This window comes from Benincasa hispida, chromosome 9 (assembly GCF_009727055.1).
Source record: "Benincasa hispida cultivar B227 chromosome 9, ASM972705v1, whole genome shotgun sequence".
NCBI classification, from domain to species: domain Eukaryota; kingdom Viridiplantae; phylum Streptophyta; class Magnoliopsida; order Cucurbitales; family Cucurbitaceae; genus Benincasa; species Benincasa hispida.
The window spans coordinates 92,116,216-92,134,917 of NC_052357.1; the positions used below are offsets into that span (position 1 = coordinate 92,116,216).

General features: G+C 38.4%; 1 protein-coding gene across 4 annotated transcripts in view; it reads right to left on the bottom strand.

Annotated features, from left to right (window-relative positions):
• LOC120085888 (ribosome-binding ATPase YchF) overlaps positions 1–18,476 on the bottom strand; it is a 37,951-nt gene extending 19,475 nt beyond the window's left edge. For 3 of the 4 annotated variants that reach the window (XM_039042153.1, XM_039042152.1, XM_039042151.1), the window contains exons 1-10: positions 18,111–18,476; positions 17,271–17,459; positions 17,148–17,201; positions 16,567–16,677; positions 15,446–15,508; positions 14,019–14,273; positions 13,736–13,882; positions 13,628–13,655; positions 12,727–12,797; positions 11,862–11,921 (exon numbers count right to left, since the gene is read on the bottom strand). In XM_039042153.1, coding sequence (XP_038898081.1) covers positions 11,862–11,921; positions 12,727–12,797; positions 13,628–13,655; positions 13,736–13,882; positions 14,019–14,273; positions 15,446–15,508; positions 16,567–16,677; positions 17,148–17,201; positions 17,271–17,459; positions 18,111–18,329 — 1,197 coding nt within the window. In that variant the 5' untranslated portion in view covers positions 18,330–18,476. The remainder of the gene's footprint in view (positions 1–11,861; positions 11,922–12,726; positions 12,798–13,627; positions 13,656–13,735; positions 13,883–14,018; positions 14,274–15,445; positions 15,509–16,566; positions 16,678–17,147; positions 17,202–17,270; positions 17,460–18,110) is intronic. The other variant, XM_039042150.1, reaches the window with a different exon arrangement.
• Between the last annotated feature and the right edge of the window lie 226 nt (positions 18,477–18,702).

The following is an 18,702-nucleotide window of genomic DNA, read 5'->3' on the forward strand; positions in this document are numbered from 1 at the left end:
AAGAAGAAGGTCCGAATTAACCTCATTAGCAGAAAGCTGTGAAGATGCTTGGTGTATTGGTGGGGATTTTAACTGTATCCGAAGAAGACAAGAAAGATTTCCAATGGGAAGAGCAACTAGAGAAATCAGACTCTTTAACAACTTCATCAGAAATTCAAATTTACTTGAAATTCCTATATCAAATGGAAGATTCTATTGGTCACGAGAAGGAGACAGTCTCAAGATCGCTCATTGACAGATTCTTCATCACAAACAAATGGGACGATCTTTTTGAAAACTCGAGAGTTTCAAGGCAAGCTAAACCAATTTCTGACCACTTTCCTCTTTTGTTTGAAGCTGGAGCTTTCGAATGGGGACCTTCCCTTTTTAGATTTTGTAATAGTTGGTAACTTAACAAGGATTGCTGCAGAATTATTGAAAGATCCTTAAGTTTGGAAAATCAACAAGGGTGGGCTGGTTTTGTGTTCTCAATCAGATTAAGAAGACTGAAGCAAGCCCTTAAAAGATGGTATTTGGAGGAAACAAAACAACAAAAAGCTAATGAAGAGGCACTCTTGGAAGAAATTCGAAGAAAAGATTTGATAATGGAGTGTCAAGAAGAACCTTCTTTTGAGGAAGATATAAGAATCTCCCTAAAAGCAGACTTAATTTCCCTTTATCAAACAGAGGAAAGAGACCTCATTCAAAAAGCAAACTGAATTGGTTACAATTGGGGGATGAGAATACAACTTTTTTCCACCGTTTCCTTGCAGCCAAAAAAAGGAAAAATTTAATAACCGAGTTAATCAATGATCAAGAGGAAGCAACAAAGTCTTTTAGAGAAGTAGAAGCCCTAATTTTGGACTTCTATAGCAATCTTTATTCAAACATTCAGGGCTCGTGATCAATACCTCAGAATTTGAGCTGGCCAAGGATCTCTACAGATCAGAATAGGGGGCTGATTTCCAGCTTTAATCTGGCAGAAATTAAGGAAGTAGTAAAATTGTTGGGAAGAAATAAAGCTCCAGGACCGGATGGCTTCACCATTGTATCCTAAAATTCTGGAATTTATTAAAGGACAACCTAAAGGGTATCTTTGATGAGTTTTACCACAATGGAAAGCTCAATTCTTGTATCAAAGAAAACTTCATCTGCCTAATCCAAAAGAAATCAGAGGCAGTCTCAGTAAAAGACTTCAGACCTATCAGCCTATCTACTATAATCTATAAGATTATAGCCGAAGTTCTTGCAGAGAGACTCAAGAAAGTAATGTCTAGCCTTATAAGTCCAACTCAAAGTGCATTCATTGAAGGAAGACAAATCCTTGATCCGGTCTTAATAGCTAATGAGGCAGTAGAAGATTACAGAAGCAAGAAGAAAAAGGGTTGGATTTTAAAGCTGGATCTTGAAAAGGTTTTTGATAGAGTGGATTGGGATTTTCTTGAAAAAAACCTTTCATGAGAAGAACTTCCACCCCAAGTGGATCTCTTGGATTTTGGGTTGTATCTCTAATCCAATGTTCTCCATCTTCATAAATGGAAGACCAAGAGGAAGAATTAAAGCTACAAGGGGAATTAGACAAGGTGACCCCCTCTTTCGCTTCCTTTTCCTTTTGGTTAGTGATTTGCTTAGTGTTTTGGTTGACAGAATTCGAGAAAAAGATCTGTTTGAAGGCTTCGTGGTTGGGAAAAATAAGGTTCAGCTCTCCATTCTTCAATTTGCTAATGATACTCTACTTTTTTGTAAGTACGACGATGACATGCTAGATAATCTTAGAAAATCCATTACTTTGTTTGAATGGTGCTCCGGTCAGAAAGTTAAATGGGAAAAATCCTCCATTTGTGGGTTAAATATTGAAGATTCAAAATTGAGGGCAGTAGCTTCAAGGCTAAATTGTCAATTAGCACACCTTTCATTCTTATATTTGGGCCTCCCTCTTGGGGGGATCCAAAGAAATTAGATTTTTAGCAGCCGGTCATAGATAAAGTACACAAAAAACTTGACAAGTGGAGAAGATACAACTTATCAAGAAGTGGAAGAGCTACTTTGTGTAAATCAGTTCTTTACAACCTCTCAACCTACTACATGTCCTCTTTTCCGATGCCTGAAAAAGTGATATCAGCCATAGAAAGGACCATTAGAAACTTCTTTTGGGAAGGCTATAAAGGTGGAAAGATAAACCATTTATCAAAGTGGGAGCTAGTTTCTAAAAAGCAGGCAGATGGGGGTCTCGGGCTAGGAGGCTTGAAAGCTAAAAACTTGGCTCTATTAGCCAAATGGGGCTAGCGATATGTGAAAGAACAACCCTCCCTATGGAACCAAGTTATTACAGGTATCCATGGCAGCAGCCAGTTTGGTTGGCACACATCCAGCAAGGTTCATTGCAGTCTTCGAAGTCCTTGGATAAGTATTTCAAGATCTTGGTTGAATGTTGAGAATTTGGCAGCTTTTAAATTGGGAAATGGAACCAGAATTGCATTTTGGCAAGACCCTTGGCTGGAATCTTCTCATCTAAAAGACAGATTCCCTTCTCTATTTGGCTTAACCACCCACCCCAATGGTTCAGTATCAAACTTTTGGGATTCTCACACCTCTTCATGGACACTTAACTTCAGAAGAGCCCTAAAGGAAGACGAGATTCTAGAGTTCCAATCCTTACTAGCCTTGTTGGTTAAGCAAAATTAAACAATAGGCAAGATACTCGCCTTTGGTCCCTTGAAAATAATGGCTCTTTCTCAGTTAAATCACTGGTAAACCACCTTTCTTTGGCACCTCCAATTTCAGCCAGTCTCAAAAGGGTCTTTGGAAGACCAACACAGCCCTAGGTGAGTTGTAGTTGAGATACGTTTTTCGTCTCGACGAGATGGATGGATTGAGTTAATATAACATTATGGATAATGCTTTTTGGAGCCCTAAATTGTTCTTCAGTGTTGCAACGAAAGATGCCCTACTACTATATTTCCCCCAATTGGTGTGTCCTTTGCAAATCAGCTTAAGAAGACCTTCAACACCTATTCTTCGACTGTATTTTCGCCTTTAATTGCTGGAAAGATTTTCTCAATTGCTTCAACACCTCTTGGGTCTTTGATAATTCATTTAGAAGCAATGTGCAACAACTATTTTCTGGTCCATCTCTCAAGAAATACTCTAATTTACTTTGGATTAATGGGTTAAAAGCAGTGCTGGTTGAAATTTGGTTTGAAAGAAACCAAAAAGTGTTCAATGGTAAGGAAACTCCTTGGTTTGCTCGTTTTGAGGCGGCAAAACTCAACGCTTCTCTTTGGTGCTCCCTTTCTAAATGTTTTGAAGCCTACTCCTTGCAAGACATAAGCTCAAATTGGCAGGCGTTCTTACAATTGGAAGCTTAGTTGAAGTTCCATTGGATGTGGCAGCAGATTTAATTTTTCTTTTGTAATCTCAATTGTTTTAATTTCCTTGTTGTATTCTTAGTTCTTTGCAGCTTCAGTTTGTGAAGCTTTTACTTGCCTTTTTCTCATTAGTTTTAACTTTTTACTAGTCTTTAAAGGTTCATCGATTTTGTTGGATGTGATGAGGGTGCTATGGGGGTGTCAACCTAGTTGAGATGCCCGAGTGCGCCTACTGATCCTTTGGTTTCTTTCTTGGTTATTTGTATTTGCCTTTATTTCCAAGTACACATCTCTTGTACTAAATCTTAATGATTAATAAAGGTCGTTTCCTTTTCCAAAAAAAAAGGAAAATAGGGGAGTTTCCCTAGGGGCGTTTTTGTCTTTTACCTGTGTCCTAGGGTTTCCTACTGTTCTATTTATATGTGTAGTCTCCCTGTATTGTTTGTATCAGAAAATTATAAGAAACATTCTATATCGTGGTTTTTCTCCCTGTTATAGGGTTATCCACGTAAACTATTGTGTGCCTCTCCTCTTTTCTTTTATTGCTTTTTATTATGGTATCAGAGCATGGAGACGAAACCCTGGCCCCACCATTAAGGAAAACCCAACAGGAGAATCATAAGTGTCATCTGGCACCGCAACCACTGATATAGCCACGATCGTACAGAACGCTATAGAACGGTACTTTCAGACGGTCCTACCACATCTTCATCAGCCGATTGGAGCAACCCAACCCAGAGGACAGGCAGCCGACTGGATCGACAACCAGTAGACCCAGCCAGCCGATTGGATCGACCACCAGACGGACCTTCGGAGCAACCTGACGACTTCCGACGGCGCGCCTCAGATGATCAGAAGCCAGGCGTTGAGCGACTTCCAGCCTCACGTCGAGCCGTCCACGTTCGAACGCCAGCCAATTGGCGATTTCCAGGCCGACCCATCCAGATTTCGACCGATCGGAGCCCTCTGGACCAATTCCAGCCGCACACGTGTGGATCCCCTCAGTCGTGACCTAGCTGATTTTAGTCGCAACACTTCGATCCCAGCTGTTGTCTATACCCGATCCCAACCAACATCCGCTGATCCCAACTGTGATTTCCACCCGGTACCAACCGTGCCTCCAGGTGGCAATCTCAGCCAATAGGTCCCTATGGGTGGCAGATTTGAAGTGGGGGAATCATCATCATCACTGTATCTTGGATAGAAACTTGACTATATTCAGGAACAATTCACCCAACTTCAACTTCAACTTCAACAGCAAAACGAATATGTTCAACAACAGATAGCCGCCTTCGGAGAAGCACTTGGGACAACCTCGGGTATTCCGTCAAATTTACCAATGTACTCCGAAAATCCGGTAACCTCTTTCCCTACTTTACCTGCAACACATTTATTGTCTGGGTCTATAGGAAACTCTGCAGGTTTTATTATTGGAGAAAAATTGAATGGCAAAACTACTTTTCTTGGTCACAATCTATCAAGATGGCCCTCGAGGGCCGTCATAAATTCGGGTATTTAACGGTGAGATACCGAAACCAAAACCAGGTGACCCTCAGGAACGTGTCTGGAAGGGGGAGAATTCTTTACTCCGATCTCTGTTAATAGGTAGCATGGAAACTCAAATAGGGAAACCCCTATTGAATGCTACTACTGTGCGGGACATCTGGGATGTCGTTCAGAAGTTGTATTCTAAACGACAGAATGCCTCTCGGCTCTACACCTTACGCAAGCAAGTTCATGAATGCAAACAAGGAAAGATGGATGTCACAGCCTACTTCAATAAATTGTCGTTACTATGGCAAGAGATGGACCTATGTCATGAGATGGTTTGGGATTGTCCTTGCGGGGGAGTGCAACACTTCAAGTCTGAAGAAACTGATCAGGTCTATGATTTCCTTGCAGGCCTAAATTCTAAGTTCAATGTCGTACAGAGTCGAATCCTAGGCCATCGTCCGATACCGTGCCTCATGGAAGTTTGTTCAGAGATTCGTCTAGAGGAAGACAAGTCTAGTGCCATGAACAATATACTGATCTCTTTGACAAATTCTGCTGCATTTAAGACATATAGTCATGTTAATGATAAACAAAACAGTAAGCCTTCTCCAGTATGTGAACAATGCAAGAAACCTTGGCACACTAAAGATCAGTGCTGGAAGTTGCATGGTCGTCTGCCTAACAGTAAACGACATCAGTCAGGGTCTGGACGAGTATTAGTAGGTGAGTCTACTAATCGTAACTCTCAGCCTCAGAATTAGGGAACTAGTTCGAGTGACTCCAGTGCTGTGGGTGTCAGTGCGATTGCCCAGTCAGGTACAACTCAATCCTTTGGTTTTATTAGTGTGAATCGTAGCAAGTCGTGGATTCTAGATTAAGGGGCTACAGATCATTTAACCGACTCTTCTAACTGGTTTATTTCATATTATCCAAGTGTCGGTAATGAGAGAATCAGAATTGCAGATGGATCCTTTGTTCCTGTGGCAGAAAAGGGTCATCTCTCTCCTTTTAAGGGTTTAACCCTACACGATATGCTGCATGTTCTCAAAAATTCTTATAATTTATTATCTGTTAGTAAGATTATGAGAGATCTAGGATGTCAGGTCACCTTTTCACCTGATGCTGTTGTTTTTCAGGATCTGAGCCCGGGGATGACAATTGGCATTGCCCGGCATGATGGGGGGCTCTATTTCCTTAATGCAGATACTTTTAGGTTATGTGATAGGACTAGTTTAATTTCTTGTTTTTCTACTTCCGAAAAAGATTACATGTTATAGCATTTCCGTCTCGGGCATCCAAGTTTTCAATATATGAAATATCTGTTTCCCCATATGTTCCATAATATTAATATTTCTAGTCTGACTTGTGATGTGTGCATTCGAGATAAACAACATCGTGTCTTGTTACGGTCTCAACCATATAAGTCGTCTAAACTGTTTACTCTCATTCATAGTGATGTCTGGGGTCCTTCACCCGTCACTACCTCTACTGGCAAATGCTAGTTTGTGACGTTTATTGATGATCACACTTGGCTTACCTGGGTGTTCCTTCTCACCGATAAGTCCGAGGTCTCGTCGATATTCCAACAGTTTTATACCACTGTGGAAACCCAGTTCAATACAAAATCGTCATCCTTCAGAGTGATAATGGTCGTGAGTTTTTTAATAAGTCTTTCCGGGAATTTTTAGCCTCTAAGGGAATTGTTCATCAAAGTTCGTGTGCATACACTCCTCAACAGAATGGGGTGGCTGAGCGAAAAAATCGTCACCTCGTTGAAGTCGCTCGCTCTCTTATGCTGTCTACTTCTCTACCGTCCTACTTGTGGGGGGATGCTATCTTAACGGCAGCCCACCTGATAAACCACATGTCTTCCCGTGTCTTAAAGTTTCACACTCCTCTGGAGTGCTTCAAGGAGTTTTATCCCAATAACCGCCTTATTCCTGATGTCCCTCTTCGAGTGTTTGGGTGTGTTGTGTTTGTTCATATCCATGGTCCTAATCGCACTAAATTCACTCCCCGCGCTCAGAAATGTGTCTTTGTTAGATATCCCCTTCATCAATGTGGGTACAAATGTTATCACCCGTCCTCACGTAAATACTTTGTCTCGATGGATGTTACTTTCCTTGAAGATCAACCTTTCTTTCCCATTAGTCGTCTTCAGGGGGAGAGTACTAGTGAAGAGACTAATTGGAATCTAAGTCCATTAGGGTTATCTGAACCTGGGATTATAATTTCTGAGTCTGAACCTAGGGATGTTCTTCCTAAGCCGGTCATGGATATTGACGAGACTGTCCTTCTAACCAAACAAGTTCCTTGGATAACATACTATCAAAAGAATTTCAGAAAGGAAATAGTGTCGCTTGTTACTTCTCCAGCTCCGGTCCATGAGTTAGACCCAGCATCAATTCCAGGTATTGGTATTCCTACCTCTAGTGATAACAATGTGTTGAAAATGATGTGGGTAAAAGCAGAGAAATCCTTGATAGTACCGATGATTGTGCTAAGGACACCATATGCGAAGATGGTGTGGCTGCAAGTGATGATAATTTCGGAAAAACTACTCTAGCAAATGATACTTTTGAGGGTGAATATGCAAAAAGTTCCTCAGAAGATGAGACTCTTAAGCAAAAGGCTGAATGTGATGGGGAGTCGGGTGAGAAGAAAAGTTATGATGCCTCTCTCGATCTTCCCATTGTCTTGAGGAAAGGTACCAGATCTTGCACGAAGTATCCACTGCAGAGCTACCTGTCTTACAGTAAATTATCCTCGGAATTCAAGGCCCTTACTATAAGGCTGGACACAATTACGATACCAAGCAGTATACATGTGGCGATGGAGATTCCTGAATGGAAAGCTACAGTTATGGAGGAGATGGGAGCACTTGAGAAAAATAATACTTGGGATCGGGTCATCCTTCCTAGAGGACATAAGACAGTGGGATGCAAATGGGTGTTTACGGTAAAGTACAAGCCTGATGGAACGGTTGATAGGTACAAAGCGAAATTGGTCGCGAAAGGCTTTACTCAAACCTTCAGAATAGATTACTCCGAGACTTTCTCCCCGATGGCAAAGCTAAACATTGCCCGAGTCCTTCTATCAGTAGCAGTTAACAAATATTGGCCTCTCCATCAACTTTGAGTGAGGTAATCTCGTTACTTGGAGGAGTAAGAAACAAGGGGTCATTGCCAGAAGCAGTGTGGAGGCAGAATACAAGGCCATGAGTCTAGGAATATGTGAGGAGATCTGGCTGAAAAAGGTCCTAATAGATCTCAATCAAGACAGTGATCTCCCGATGAAACTCTATTGTGACAATAAAGTTGCAATAAGCATCGCAAATAATCCAGTGCAGCATGGCAGAACAAAACACGTGGAAATTGATAGACATATTTCATCAGGGAGAGGCTAGACAGTGGCAGCATTTGTATTCCCTACATTCCCTCCAGTCAACAAATTGTAGATGTTCTCACAAAAGGGCTTCTCAGACAAAACTTCGATTTTTGTGTTAGCAAGTTGGGTCTTACCAATATCTATGCCCCAACTTGAGGAGGAGTGTTGAAAATAGGGGAGTCGCCTTAGGGGTGTTTTTGTCTTTTACCTATACCCTAGGGTTTCCTACTGTTCTATTTGTATGTGTAGTCTCCCTGTATTGTTTGTATCAGAAAATTAATAAGAAACATTTTATATCGCGGTTTCTTCTCCCTGTTTATAGGGTTTTCCACGTAAACTAGTGTGTACCTCTCTTCTCTTTTCTTTTATTGATTTTCATCAGTCTATTACACTTAAACGATTGGATCGCATTACATCGAATCATTTTCCTTTGGCTTTATCTTCCGGTCGTATTGATTGGGATCCCTGGCCTTTCAGATTTGAAAATTCCTGGCTTCAAGTGCCTTCTTTCCGTCCCTTGGTGGAGAACAGGTGGAATTGTCACCCGCTCACTGGTTGGTCTGGGCATGGTTTTATGATGAAGCTTCAGGGTTTGAAAGCTATTATCCGGGATTGGAATACCAATCGGCGCAGTGAGGTTACTAATCTTCATTCTCTTGTCTCACAGTTAAACAATTTAGATGCCCTGGAAGACAATGAAGCCCTTAATGAGGAACAGCTTAATAGACGTTGTATTTTTCGTGAACAGATTGAAACTCCGACTATTCAAGATCATATCCATTGGTAGCAGCATTGTAAGCTGAAATGGCTTCTTGAGGGTGATGAAAACACACAGTTTTTCCATAAAATTGTTGCTGCCCAATGCCGTAAGTCCTCTATTATGGAGATTCTCTCAAGGGATGGCATGAGTCTTTTGACTTCACAGGATACTGAAGCTGAATTCTTGTCTTTTTATTCATCTTTTTTCAAAAAAGGCATGGGTAAGAAATTCCTTCCACTAAATCTTCAGCGGAATCCTATTTCACCTACTCAAGCCATTGATCTCGAGCATCCTTTTACTGATGATGAGGTATTTGCTGCTGTCTCCTCTTTTGGTGTTAGTAAATCTCCTGGTCCAGATGGTTTTACGGCTGAATTTTTTAAATTTTTTTGGCCTACTCTAAACTCTGATATGATGTTGGTCATTAACAATTTTTACAACTCTAGGATTATTAATGTGAAAATGAATGACTTATATCTGCCTGGTTCCCAAGAAAGTTGACTCGAGATCTATTTCTGATTATAGACCTATTAGTCTCATTCCCTGTGCTTATAAAACTATTGCCCGTGTTTTATCAAATCGCTTGAAAAAGCTTCTTCCTTCTACCATTTCACCCAATCAGCTTGCTTTTGTGGCTAATTGACAGATTCTTGATGTTTCCCTAATGGAATGAGCTCATTGATGATTGGACTTCTCGGAATAAACCAGGGGTTGTCTTAAAATTGGATCTTGAGAAAGCCTTTGACACAGTTGATTGGGACTTCCTTGATTATATACTCCAGGTAAAAGGTTTTGATTGCCACTAGCGCAATTGGATCAAAGGATATATTACTAGTGTGAATTACTAAATCATCATTAATGGCCACCCTCGTGGCAAGATTATTCCCTCACGAGGCATAAGACAGGGAGATCCTTTCTCTCCTTTCTTATTTATCTTAGTAGCTGATTGTTTGAGTCGTCTTATTGACCATAGCTCAGCATTGGGTCATATTTGTGCTCATCCTATTGGTCATTCAGATTTTACTCTGACTCGTTTACAGTTTGCCGATGACACTTTGTTGTTCTCTACTACTAAGAGAACTGCCATACAGAACTTGTTTGACATTGTCCATATTTTTTAGTGTTCTTCAGGCCTTAAAATCAATCCTGCTAAGAGTGAGCTTCTTGGAATTCATGTCTCTGACTCTGAATTTGATTGGTTGTTGCGTTCTTTTGGCTACAAAAGGGGTTTTTGGCCAGCTTCTTATTTAGGGCTTCCTTTGGGTGGTAGTTCTAAATCTGATTTGTTTTGGCGGCCTGTGATTGAGAGGTTTCAACATAAACTCCATAATTGGAAGTATTCATATATTTTGAAAGGGGGTCATCACACGCTCATTCAAGCTACTCTTTCTAGCCTCCCTACACATTATTTGTCTTTGTTTAAGGCTCCTTCCTCTATTATTAATTGCCTAGATAGATTGGTTCAAGATTTCTTTTGGAAAGGCTCTCGTGGTGATGGTGGTGTTCATAATGTGAATTAGACGGTTTCTCAGTATCCAAAATTATTGGGTGGTTTTGGCATTGGTAATTTAAATATCGAAATTTGGCTCTTCTTGCAAAATGGACTTGGGGGTTTCTAACTGAACATGATGCCAAGTATTATTCTACTGATTGTGTTTGGCCCTCCCCTGTCACTAGTGCTTCTTCTAAATCACCATGGAGGTATATTTGTCTGTCTACTGAGTTGATTGCTAATCAAGTTAGTCGTCGTATTGGGGATGGTTCATCTACGTCCTTCTGGAATGACTCGTGGCTTAGTTGTGGAGTCCTTTCCACCACTTATCCGCGACTTTTTCATCTTGTTCAACATCCTAAGGTTATAGTTGCTAATGTTTGGAACTCATCTATGACTGCATGGAATTTAGACCGTCGTAGTCTTACTGAGTTAGAGATTGTCGAGTGGGCCTCATTATCCCTTCGTCTGACACCTATCCGATTACGTGTTGCCTCTGATACTTGGTTGTGGCCTATCGATCCATCTTTGGGCTTTACTGTTAAGTCTCTTATAGCTGATTTGGAGGGTGATAGGGATTCAGACCTGACTAATCTTTATTCGGTGATTTGGAAGGATAGATATCCTAAGAAGATTAAAATCTTTCTTTGGGAACTCAGCTGGGGTGCCATTAATACTGATGATTGTTTGCAGCGTCGTATGCCTTATATGTTCTTTCTCCATCCTGGTGTCATATGCATCACAAACATGCTAAATCGTCACTTCATCTATTTTTTCACTGTTCTTTTGCTACCGGCATTTGGAACCTTCACTTGCCTCTTTTTGGTTGGTATTTCGCTTGTCCTCGTGATATTTCGGATGCTTTGGCCTCAGTGTTAGTAGGACATCTTTTTGGTGGAACTAAGAAGGTCATTTGGTTGGCTTTTATCCGTGCTTTCCTTTGGTGCTTATGAGGTGAAAGGAATAGACGACTTTTTATGATACATGTTTTTCTTCTACTCGATTTTTTGAGTTAGTTTTGTCTAATACTTTTTCTTGGTGTAAATTACAGCACCCTTTCACTCATTTCAGTTTATCTTTCTTAGTCAGTAACTGGCAATCTCTATTGTAGTTCTTCAGGGTCTTTCCCCTTATTCATATTAATAACGGTTTCTTTTACGGAAAAATGTTAAGCTCCAACTATGATATTAGCTGAGCTACTTTTCATAGTAAATTATTATATGGACTTGGACTTAGCCATGTACTTAAGCTCAAAAGGTTTAGTCAAGTCAACTAATGTAATCACTGAACTTGAGTGAAAGATCCTACACAATGGATATGCCATATTTCATGCATGCCTTTTTTAAAATTAGAAAATATAGTAATGAAACTACCAACTTACAAGTCCTTTCTCCCTTGCTGCTGCAAATGAACCCGCGGCAACAAAATCATCATAAGCCACCTAGATAAAACGAAATAAAAATTCAGCAAAGCAAAATCTGTAGACAAAACAAAAGAAGAAAATAGAAGCATGGAAACACGGATTATCATCACCTAAAATATAGACCACTTTTGAGTAATTATGAAGGATATGAGTAATTTCTTAGCTTGTTAAACAGGCTTATTGCCAATTGGTATTTAGTATTAGTTTATTCATTTGTTTTTCTCTAAAATATAAAATTCACTAATCCGTATCAAGGACATTATTTTATAACTTGCATAATAAAGTTTGGTTATTCTTTTCAGTAAAAGACAACTTCAAATTCTTATAAGAAAATTCCATTTTTCATTAATTTAGAGTTGAAAAGTAACATTTGTTTCAATAACTTTGCATTCAATAAATTCATTGAACCACATAATGAAACATTTAGGATGATAACTAATCATTCATAACAAGATAGGCATAAACAAAATTGAATTTAAAAAAGCTTACAATTTCTCTCCCCTCAGCTTGCAGAAGCGATTTGGATAGGTATACTTAGTTTCATTACTTTATTTGTTTTTCTTTTTCAGCTAATAATTTGAAGGCAAAAACAATAGACATCTTTATTTTCACATGAAAAAATTACCTTTGTATGCATTTAAGTTCGATTAGAAAATTTTACTCTTCAAACTCTTTATTAGCCAGAAAATACAAGCAGAAAACCTAAAAGTGGTGGTGGAGTAAGTGAAGGAGCCTTGTGAATCTTGCCAACCTTGGTGGATTTACTGAGCAATTTGGTTATAAGGGGCAGAAGAAAAATATACGATACGACTTTCACACTCACCGTCTCCGCACGGATGAACCCTCTCTCAAAGTCTGAGTGAATGACTCCAGCAGCTTGTGGTGCAGTCATTCCTAGATCAAAAATAAAATAAAACCAATAAATTGAACATAAGTTATAACGTTCCAAAATTCATGCAAGTGTTGAGCTTCTTTAATTATAATTGTAACTAAGCCCACATGTAAGGACTATAAATAACATACAAGTTAAATGGTTAAATCCAACTTAACTCGTTAACTTTAGCTATTAAAAATTTTAATTTGGAGATTAGTGGTAATTTATCTATACCTTTTTTATATATATTCATTTTTTTCTCGATGAAAAGTTGGTTTCTCATTAAAAGAAAAGAAAAAACACATGGTTTTAGGGGTATTTCTATAAGCACCACCAGTTTATCTCAGTTGGCACACTTCTTTTTTTATTATTTAAAAAAAAAAAAAAGAACAACGGCAACAAAAAACAAAATTCTCTCCAAGATTACTAAAATTCATCATTTACTGTGATGGGGCAGGCAAGCTGCCTACTGAAAATGAGGTTTTCATACCCCACTGGAAAGAACGTGATGGCAAGCAATCAAGGACATGGCAGTTAGTTTGCTATATGATAAATGTGATGTGATGTGATGTTGAAATAATAATTCACAGAATACTCGTTATGTATCAAGTGACATGAATCCAATCAAAAGTGAACTCCATGAGGATGAACTGTAAATTACAGCGCCAGTTTTTAAACCAAGTTGCTATAAAAAGATTTTGAACAGATCCCACATAGAGACTAATTAGCATACATCAACAAACAAGTCTTCCTTCAGCACACATAAATCACAAATGCTAGGAGTAAAGTCATTGAGAAGAATCAGATCAGTGCCAGTTAATTTCCTCAAATTAGCAGAATTGAAGCAAACCTGCAAGTATGGTCCAGGCTTTTGTTTCCTGTAAAGGCCCCACAAACAATCTCTCAATGGATATAAAGATTGTAACGCAAATACTAAATTAATTGTCCAAAACCTTACCTTTTCACCTGAAGTAAAATATGTACGGAGTCCCAAAAGGTTATAGGTTGCCCTTATAAGATTTCCCAGGCCACTTTCACTGACACCAAGAGATTTTAAATATTCAAACCTCTCTTCTGATGGAAGTTCAGAAAGCTCAGACTCGACCTGAAAATATGAAGCCCCTCAATTCAGATTTTCATTAAACGTTGTCAGTGACTTGTAGTCTATTTCATTTCGCAGAAAAGGATTGAGACTTGAGAGAGAGATTTTTAGAACACTCAAAAGATTGTCCCCGCCCAACCTGTGCAGAAACTGTCACTATTCCTGATTGCAACTCTGATGCAAGACCCATAACTTCTTTAACGTGAGGATTACTTGCAGGCTCCGCTAGATCAGATTCTGCAACATTGGCCACATATATGACCGGTTTCATTGTGAGCAGGCACAGATGCTTTATAGCATCCTTTTCAAAATCTGTTATAGTTACTGATCGCGCTGGTTTTCCATCCATAAGGACCTTCTGAATTTTTTCCAATGCAGACTTCTCTGCTTCTTCCTTGAAGAGATAATGGAAGAAAATAGAAGATTAAAAAAAATGAGTGAACCACCAGAAGGTAAAACAAATTGATAAGAAGAGATAGAAGCGTCATTAGGAATAATGATGATCTAAGAGGCACATCAATATAAATGTGGACGATGGGATTCAAGAAAACACAAACACACGGACACTATTTGTTATGGACACTAGATGTAATATATAGGTGAAGTATATCAAATTCTAAAGATAATTGAAAATTTAAAAAAAATATAAATTCACTGGGATATGATTATCTTAATATGTATTGCATTTTAATGTAACTCATTGTAAATTAAGTTGTTTCTTAATAGAGAAGGAGAAGCAAAGACGATTAAGAATTTCAAACGACAGCCATTGGACCAGCCTTAATTGTTAAAAAGTTAGCAGCCTAGAATTTAGTTCTTTTTTTGGAGTATTGCACTAATGCATCACATCTTATAGCCCGTCCAATGCCCTTCGGTCTAATTGGTCTTTTGGCTTAATTGACTCGGGGGTTTGGGTTTGTTACTTAACCATTTTCAAGTTTCCCTTTCAGTGCAGCACCATATTTCCCTTTTACTTCTCTTGACTTTTCTACCAGGCATAGGATTTACCTTTCTCCCGGCAATTTTCATCTTTTAGCTTCATAATGGTTTTTTATTTTGATCCTGAAATAATCCACGGAAGACCAAGCCCAAATGATGTCTTAAAAAGAGACGTTATTAAGTGGGATGAATTTCATTCTCATTATAAGGACAAGATCCCGAGTACAAATAACTATCATGGGAGGGGACTGGGGCAAGCTCAAGCAAACATTTTAATTTCAACATGAATGCCCTCAGAACTTGCGATCAATTCAATTCTTGACATACATGATCCGAGTTCCATCTTGTACTTGAACTGAATTTACAATAATAGCCACAATTAGAGACCTTAGATGAATGAAATTAAATAGGCTTTTGGAATCAAATAATTTAATTTGCACACAACCTTATCATTCCATTGCCAACGATAATTCTTATTTGACCAAAACATTTTTAAATTCAGGTCAGATTTCTACAAAGAAATTTAATCATACTTCGAGACCAATACAATAGTTAATTCACGTCAATGTGTCATTATTGGAGAGAACAGTTTACAGCAGCAAGCAGACTATTGTGAGATCAACACACCTTGACTTTAGACTGAGAATCCTTTGCCTTGCCTTTCTTGAGCTTCTCTAATCTTTTCTCAATCTGCATCTCTTTTAAGATGTACAGCTTAGTTTTGATCAGATCATCAAAATGACAGAGGAAGGAGATACACATTCAACGAAATGACAAATACAATGAATTAGCCACACAACATAGATGGCAGCGTAGCAAGAAAAAACCTATGCAAATGAACTACACGGTAAGACAATTTCCCCAACGAAACCAACTTGCTACTTCGCAAGTAGCACCTCGTTTTACCTTTGTATCCATCCAATATAAAATTCCACAAGACGAAAAGAAAACATTAAACATTGTGTTATGTATTTTTTCCCTAAAAAAAGTCCCTAACATTGTGTTATTGATGCACCCAACTTAGAGAATGAGCTAAATTTAACTATGGTTAAAGTGTTTTTCATTTTTATTTTAAGCTCAAATGTCTAAACCACAGCAGCGCAATAACTACTACACCATTCTTCAATTTTTATAACAATCTTCTTTAGTATAAGTTGGGAGGATAGCTTATCTTCCCCTTCTTTCCCTTTATTCTTTTCGTTGAAAGTCATTTCTTAAAAAAAATGCTGGTAATAATAATTTTTGGCACTCTATGAATAAACAGGGAAGAGTAAAATGAACTTTAAATAGATGTATCAACTTTCAAGTCTTTTTTTTCTGGCTGTACCGTATGTCCAAAAAGGGAAAGCCCGAAGCCTGTTCTTGACAGTGACAATGGCTCAGCCAACCAACTCTCCTTTAAATGAACACGAGAATTTTTTATTTACAATACTTTTATTCAAGTAATAAAAGCTCTAGCAAGTTCAGCTTATATTATAAATTTATCATAATGAACCATCAAGGAAAGAAGAGATCAAAGAGGAGACAAAATGCAAAACATCCAAACAGCTTCTAAAGACAACTTGTTTTTGTTTCTATATCTAACTCTAAAGCATGGGATCTCATCAAGTCACCCCATTTTATCATATGAATCTATGGATGAACTAAAGTTGTTGGGACTAGAATTCAAAATTTCGCATGATTATAGTCTGCATTCCAAAAGGAACAAAACTTGTGTAGAACTATGTAAAAGGTTTCAATGATATTACCTGGTCCAGATCTGAAAAAACAAGCTCTAAGTTAATCATATCAATATCAGTTTTTGGATCAATTTTCCCATTCACATGAATGATGTCATTATCCTCAAAACAGCGCACAACCTGAAACAATAATAATCAACTCGTTAACCGCACAAAATTAGGTACTCCTTAGAACTCAAGGACATAGATGTACAACCCACAGAACAGATCCTGTTCAAGTAAGGTTCTACCACAAAATTAGGTACTAAAAAAACAGAAGATGCACCCAGGTTATTCTTAGAGCTTCCCTAACATTGCTTTGCCTAATTGACATGCATACATATTATAGAACAAAAAGAGTAATGGAAAAGAATTTGCATGTTGAGAAACAGAACCAAAAGTTTATACAATTATTATAACAAAAAAATAATTCAACGAGTTAAAGTCTGTTCTTTCTCTTAGATCAAAGTCAACAGGAAGTTGATATTGCAGAGCAACATCCAGCCAATTCATCTGTTAAACAGACATTACTCTTTAAATCCACAACTACTTAAGTAGGTATTCTAAGTGTAATGATGAAAAAAATAAATCATGATAAAATAGAAAACAACCTGAAGTATTGAGTCCACCTCACGAATATGGGATAAAAATTTATTTCCGAGTCCCTGCAGTAGTCAAAATAGAGAAGTTATTTTTTATTTAAAAAAATAAAATAAGGTGAGAATAAACCTTACCTCTCCTTGACTGGCTCCTTTCACTAACCCAGCAATATCTACAAACTCTATTGATGCTGGGACCGCTCGTTGAGACTTGCTGAGATCAGAAAGTTTATGGAGACGGGGATCTGGAACTGCAACTACACCTACATTTGGCTCTATTGTACAGAAAGGAAAGTTGGCAGCTTGAGCCTTACCATTTTCAACCTACAAAGGTAAAACCATCAAAGACAATGAGCGCCAAGTGATATTGATGTAAATTTCCTACTTAGTATGAAATAAAAGAGGAGGTGATCCAATTCACTAAATTAAATGTGTAGAAAGAAGTAAGAAGTTACGTAAGCTTTCTAACATAGGACACTACACTGTTTCTCAAAAACAGTATGATTATCAGTAAGAAATAATATATGATGTAGCTCGCACCAAAATATGTAAAAGTGATTGATCTGATAAGAATTTTTTTTTTTTAAGTTTAAAAAATTAAAATCTATCACGTTCATCCATCCGAATGAATAGTATAAGCTATCAAGTCAAAATCTTGAAGCGTAGCCTAAACATATGAAGACGAGAACTAAGCGCTGTTAGTGACAAATAAATTAGACCATGGAAATTGGAAAATCTACAGAGAGCTAGGATTGAGGAATCGGTACTGTTTATAACTACCAACAATAAAATACGATAGTTCGCTACTCCTGCTGCACAAATTCACAATCCACTAGCTGTAACGACAATTCGACACCGCATTCTTCAGCGGCCATGGAGTTTCTCGGAAGTAACCACCAGCTCCATGGCTCAAAATCCAAATTATATCAAATTAAATCACAAGAGAGATAGAGAGAGCATCGGATATTAGCTTACGACGGCATTGAAGAGAGTGGATTTTCCAACATTGGGAAGGCCAACAATGCCGGCTCTGAGGCTCATGCTGATCTTGGATGCAGAAGAGAAGCGTCGGCCAACCACCATAACATGGTCGAAATGAGAAGCTCTGGAGAAGAGAGAGTGAGTTCCAAAGAAGGAGGATTTTGAAGGGAGAAGAAGAGACGGAATAATGTGAGAGCAAACTGTTCTGGCCATGGCTGCCGCCACCAGTTGCAGCACTCGGTCCAAAGCCAAACGGAGAATCCGGTGGCGGTGGAGCAAATAGTTATCGCCGGAAAATTGATAAATGAAATTGAAAGGTGTAGATTGGAAGATGTTCTATAGACCATAGGCAATGGTTCGTTGCGTTGGGCCCTTGTTTTTTCTTTTTCTTTTTCTTTTTTCTTTCTTTTTAAATTACAAATTTTCTCATTTTTCTTTTTAAATAATCTTTTTGGATTAAAAATCTATTTTTGTCCTTATATTTAAGACGGGTTCAATTTTAGCCACGAGAATTTTGTTCAGATGGTCCATTTAGGGGGCTTAACTGAAAATGGTCGGCATTGAAGAAATCATTGAAATTTGGTCT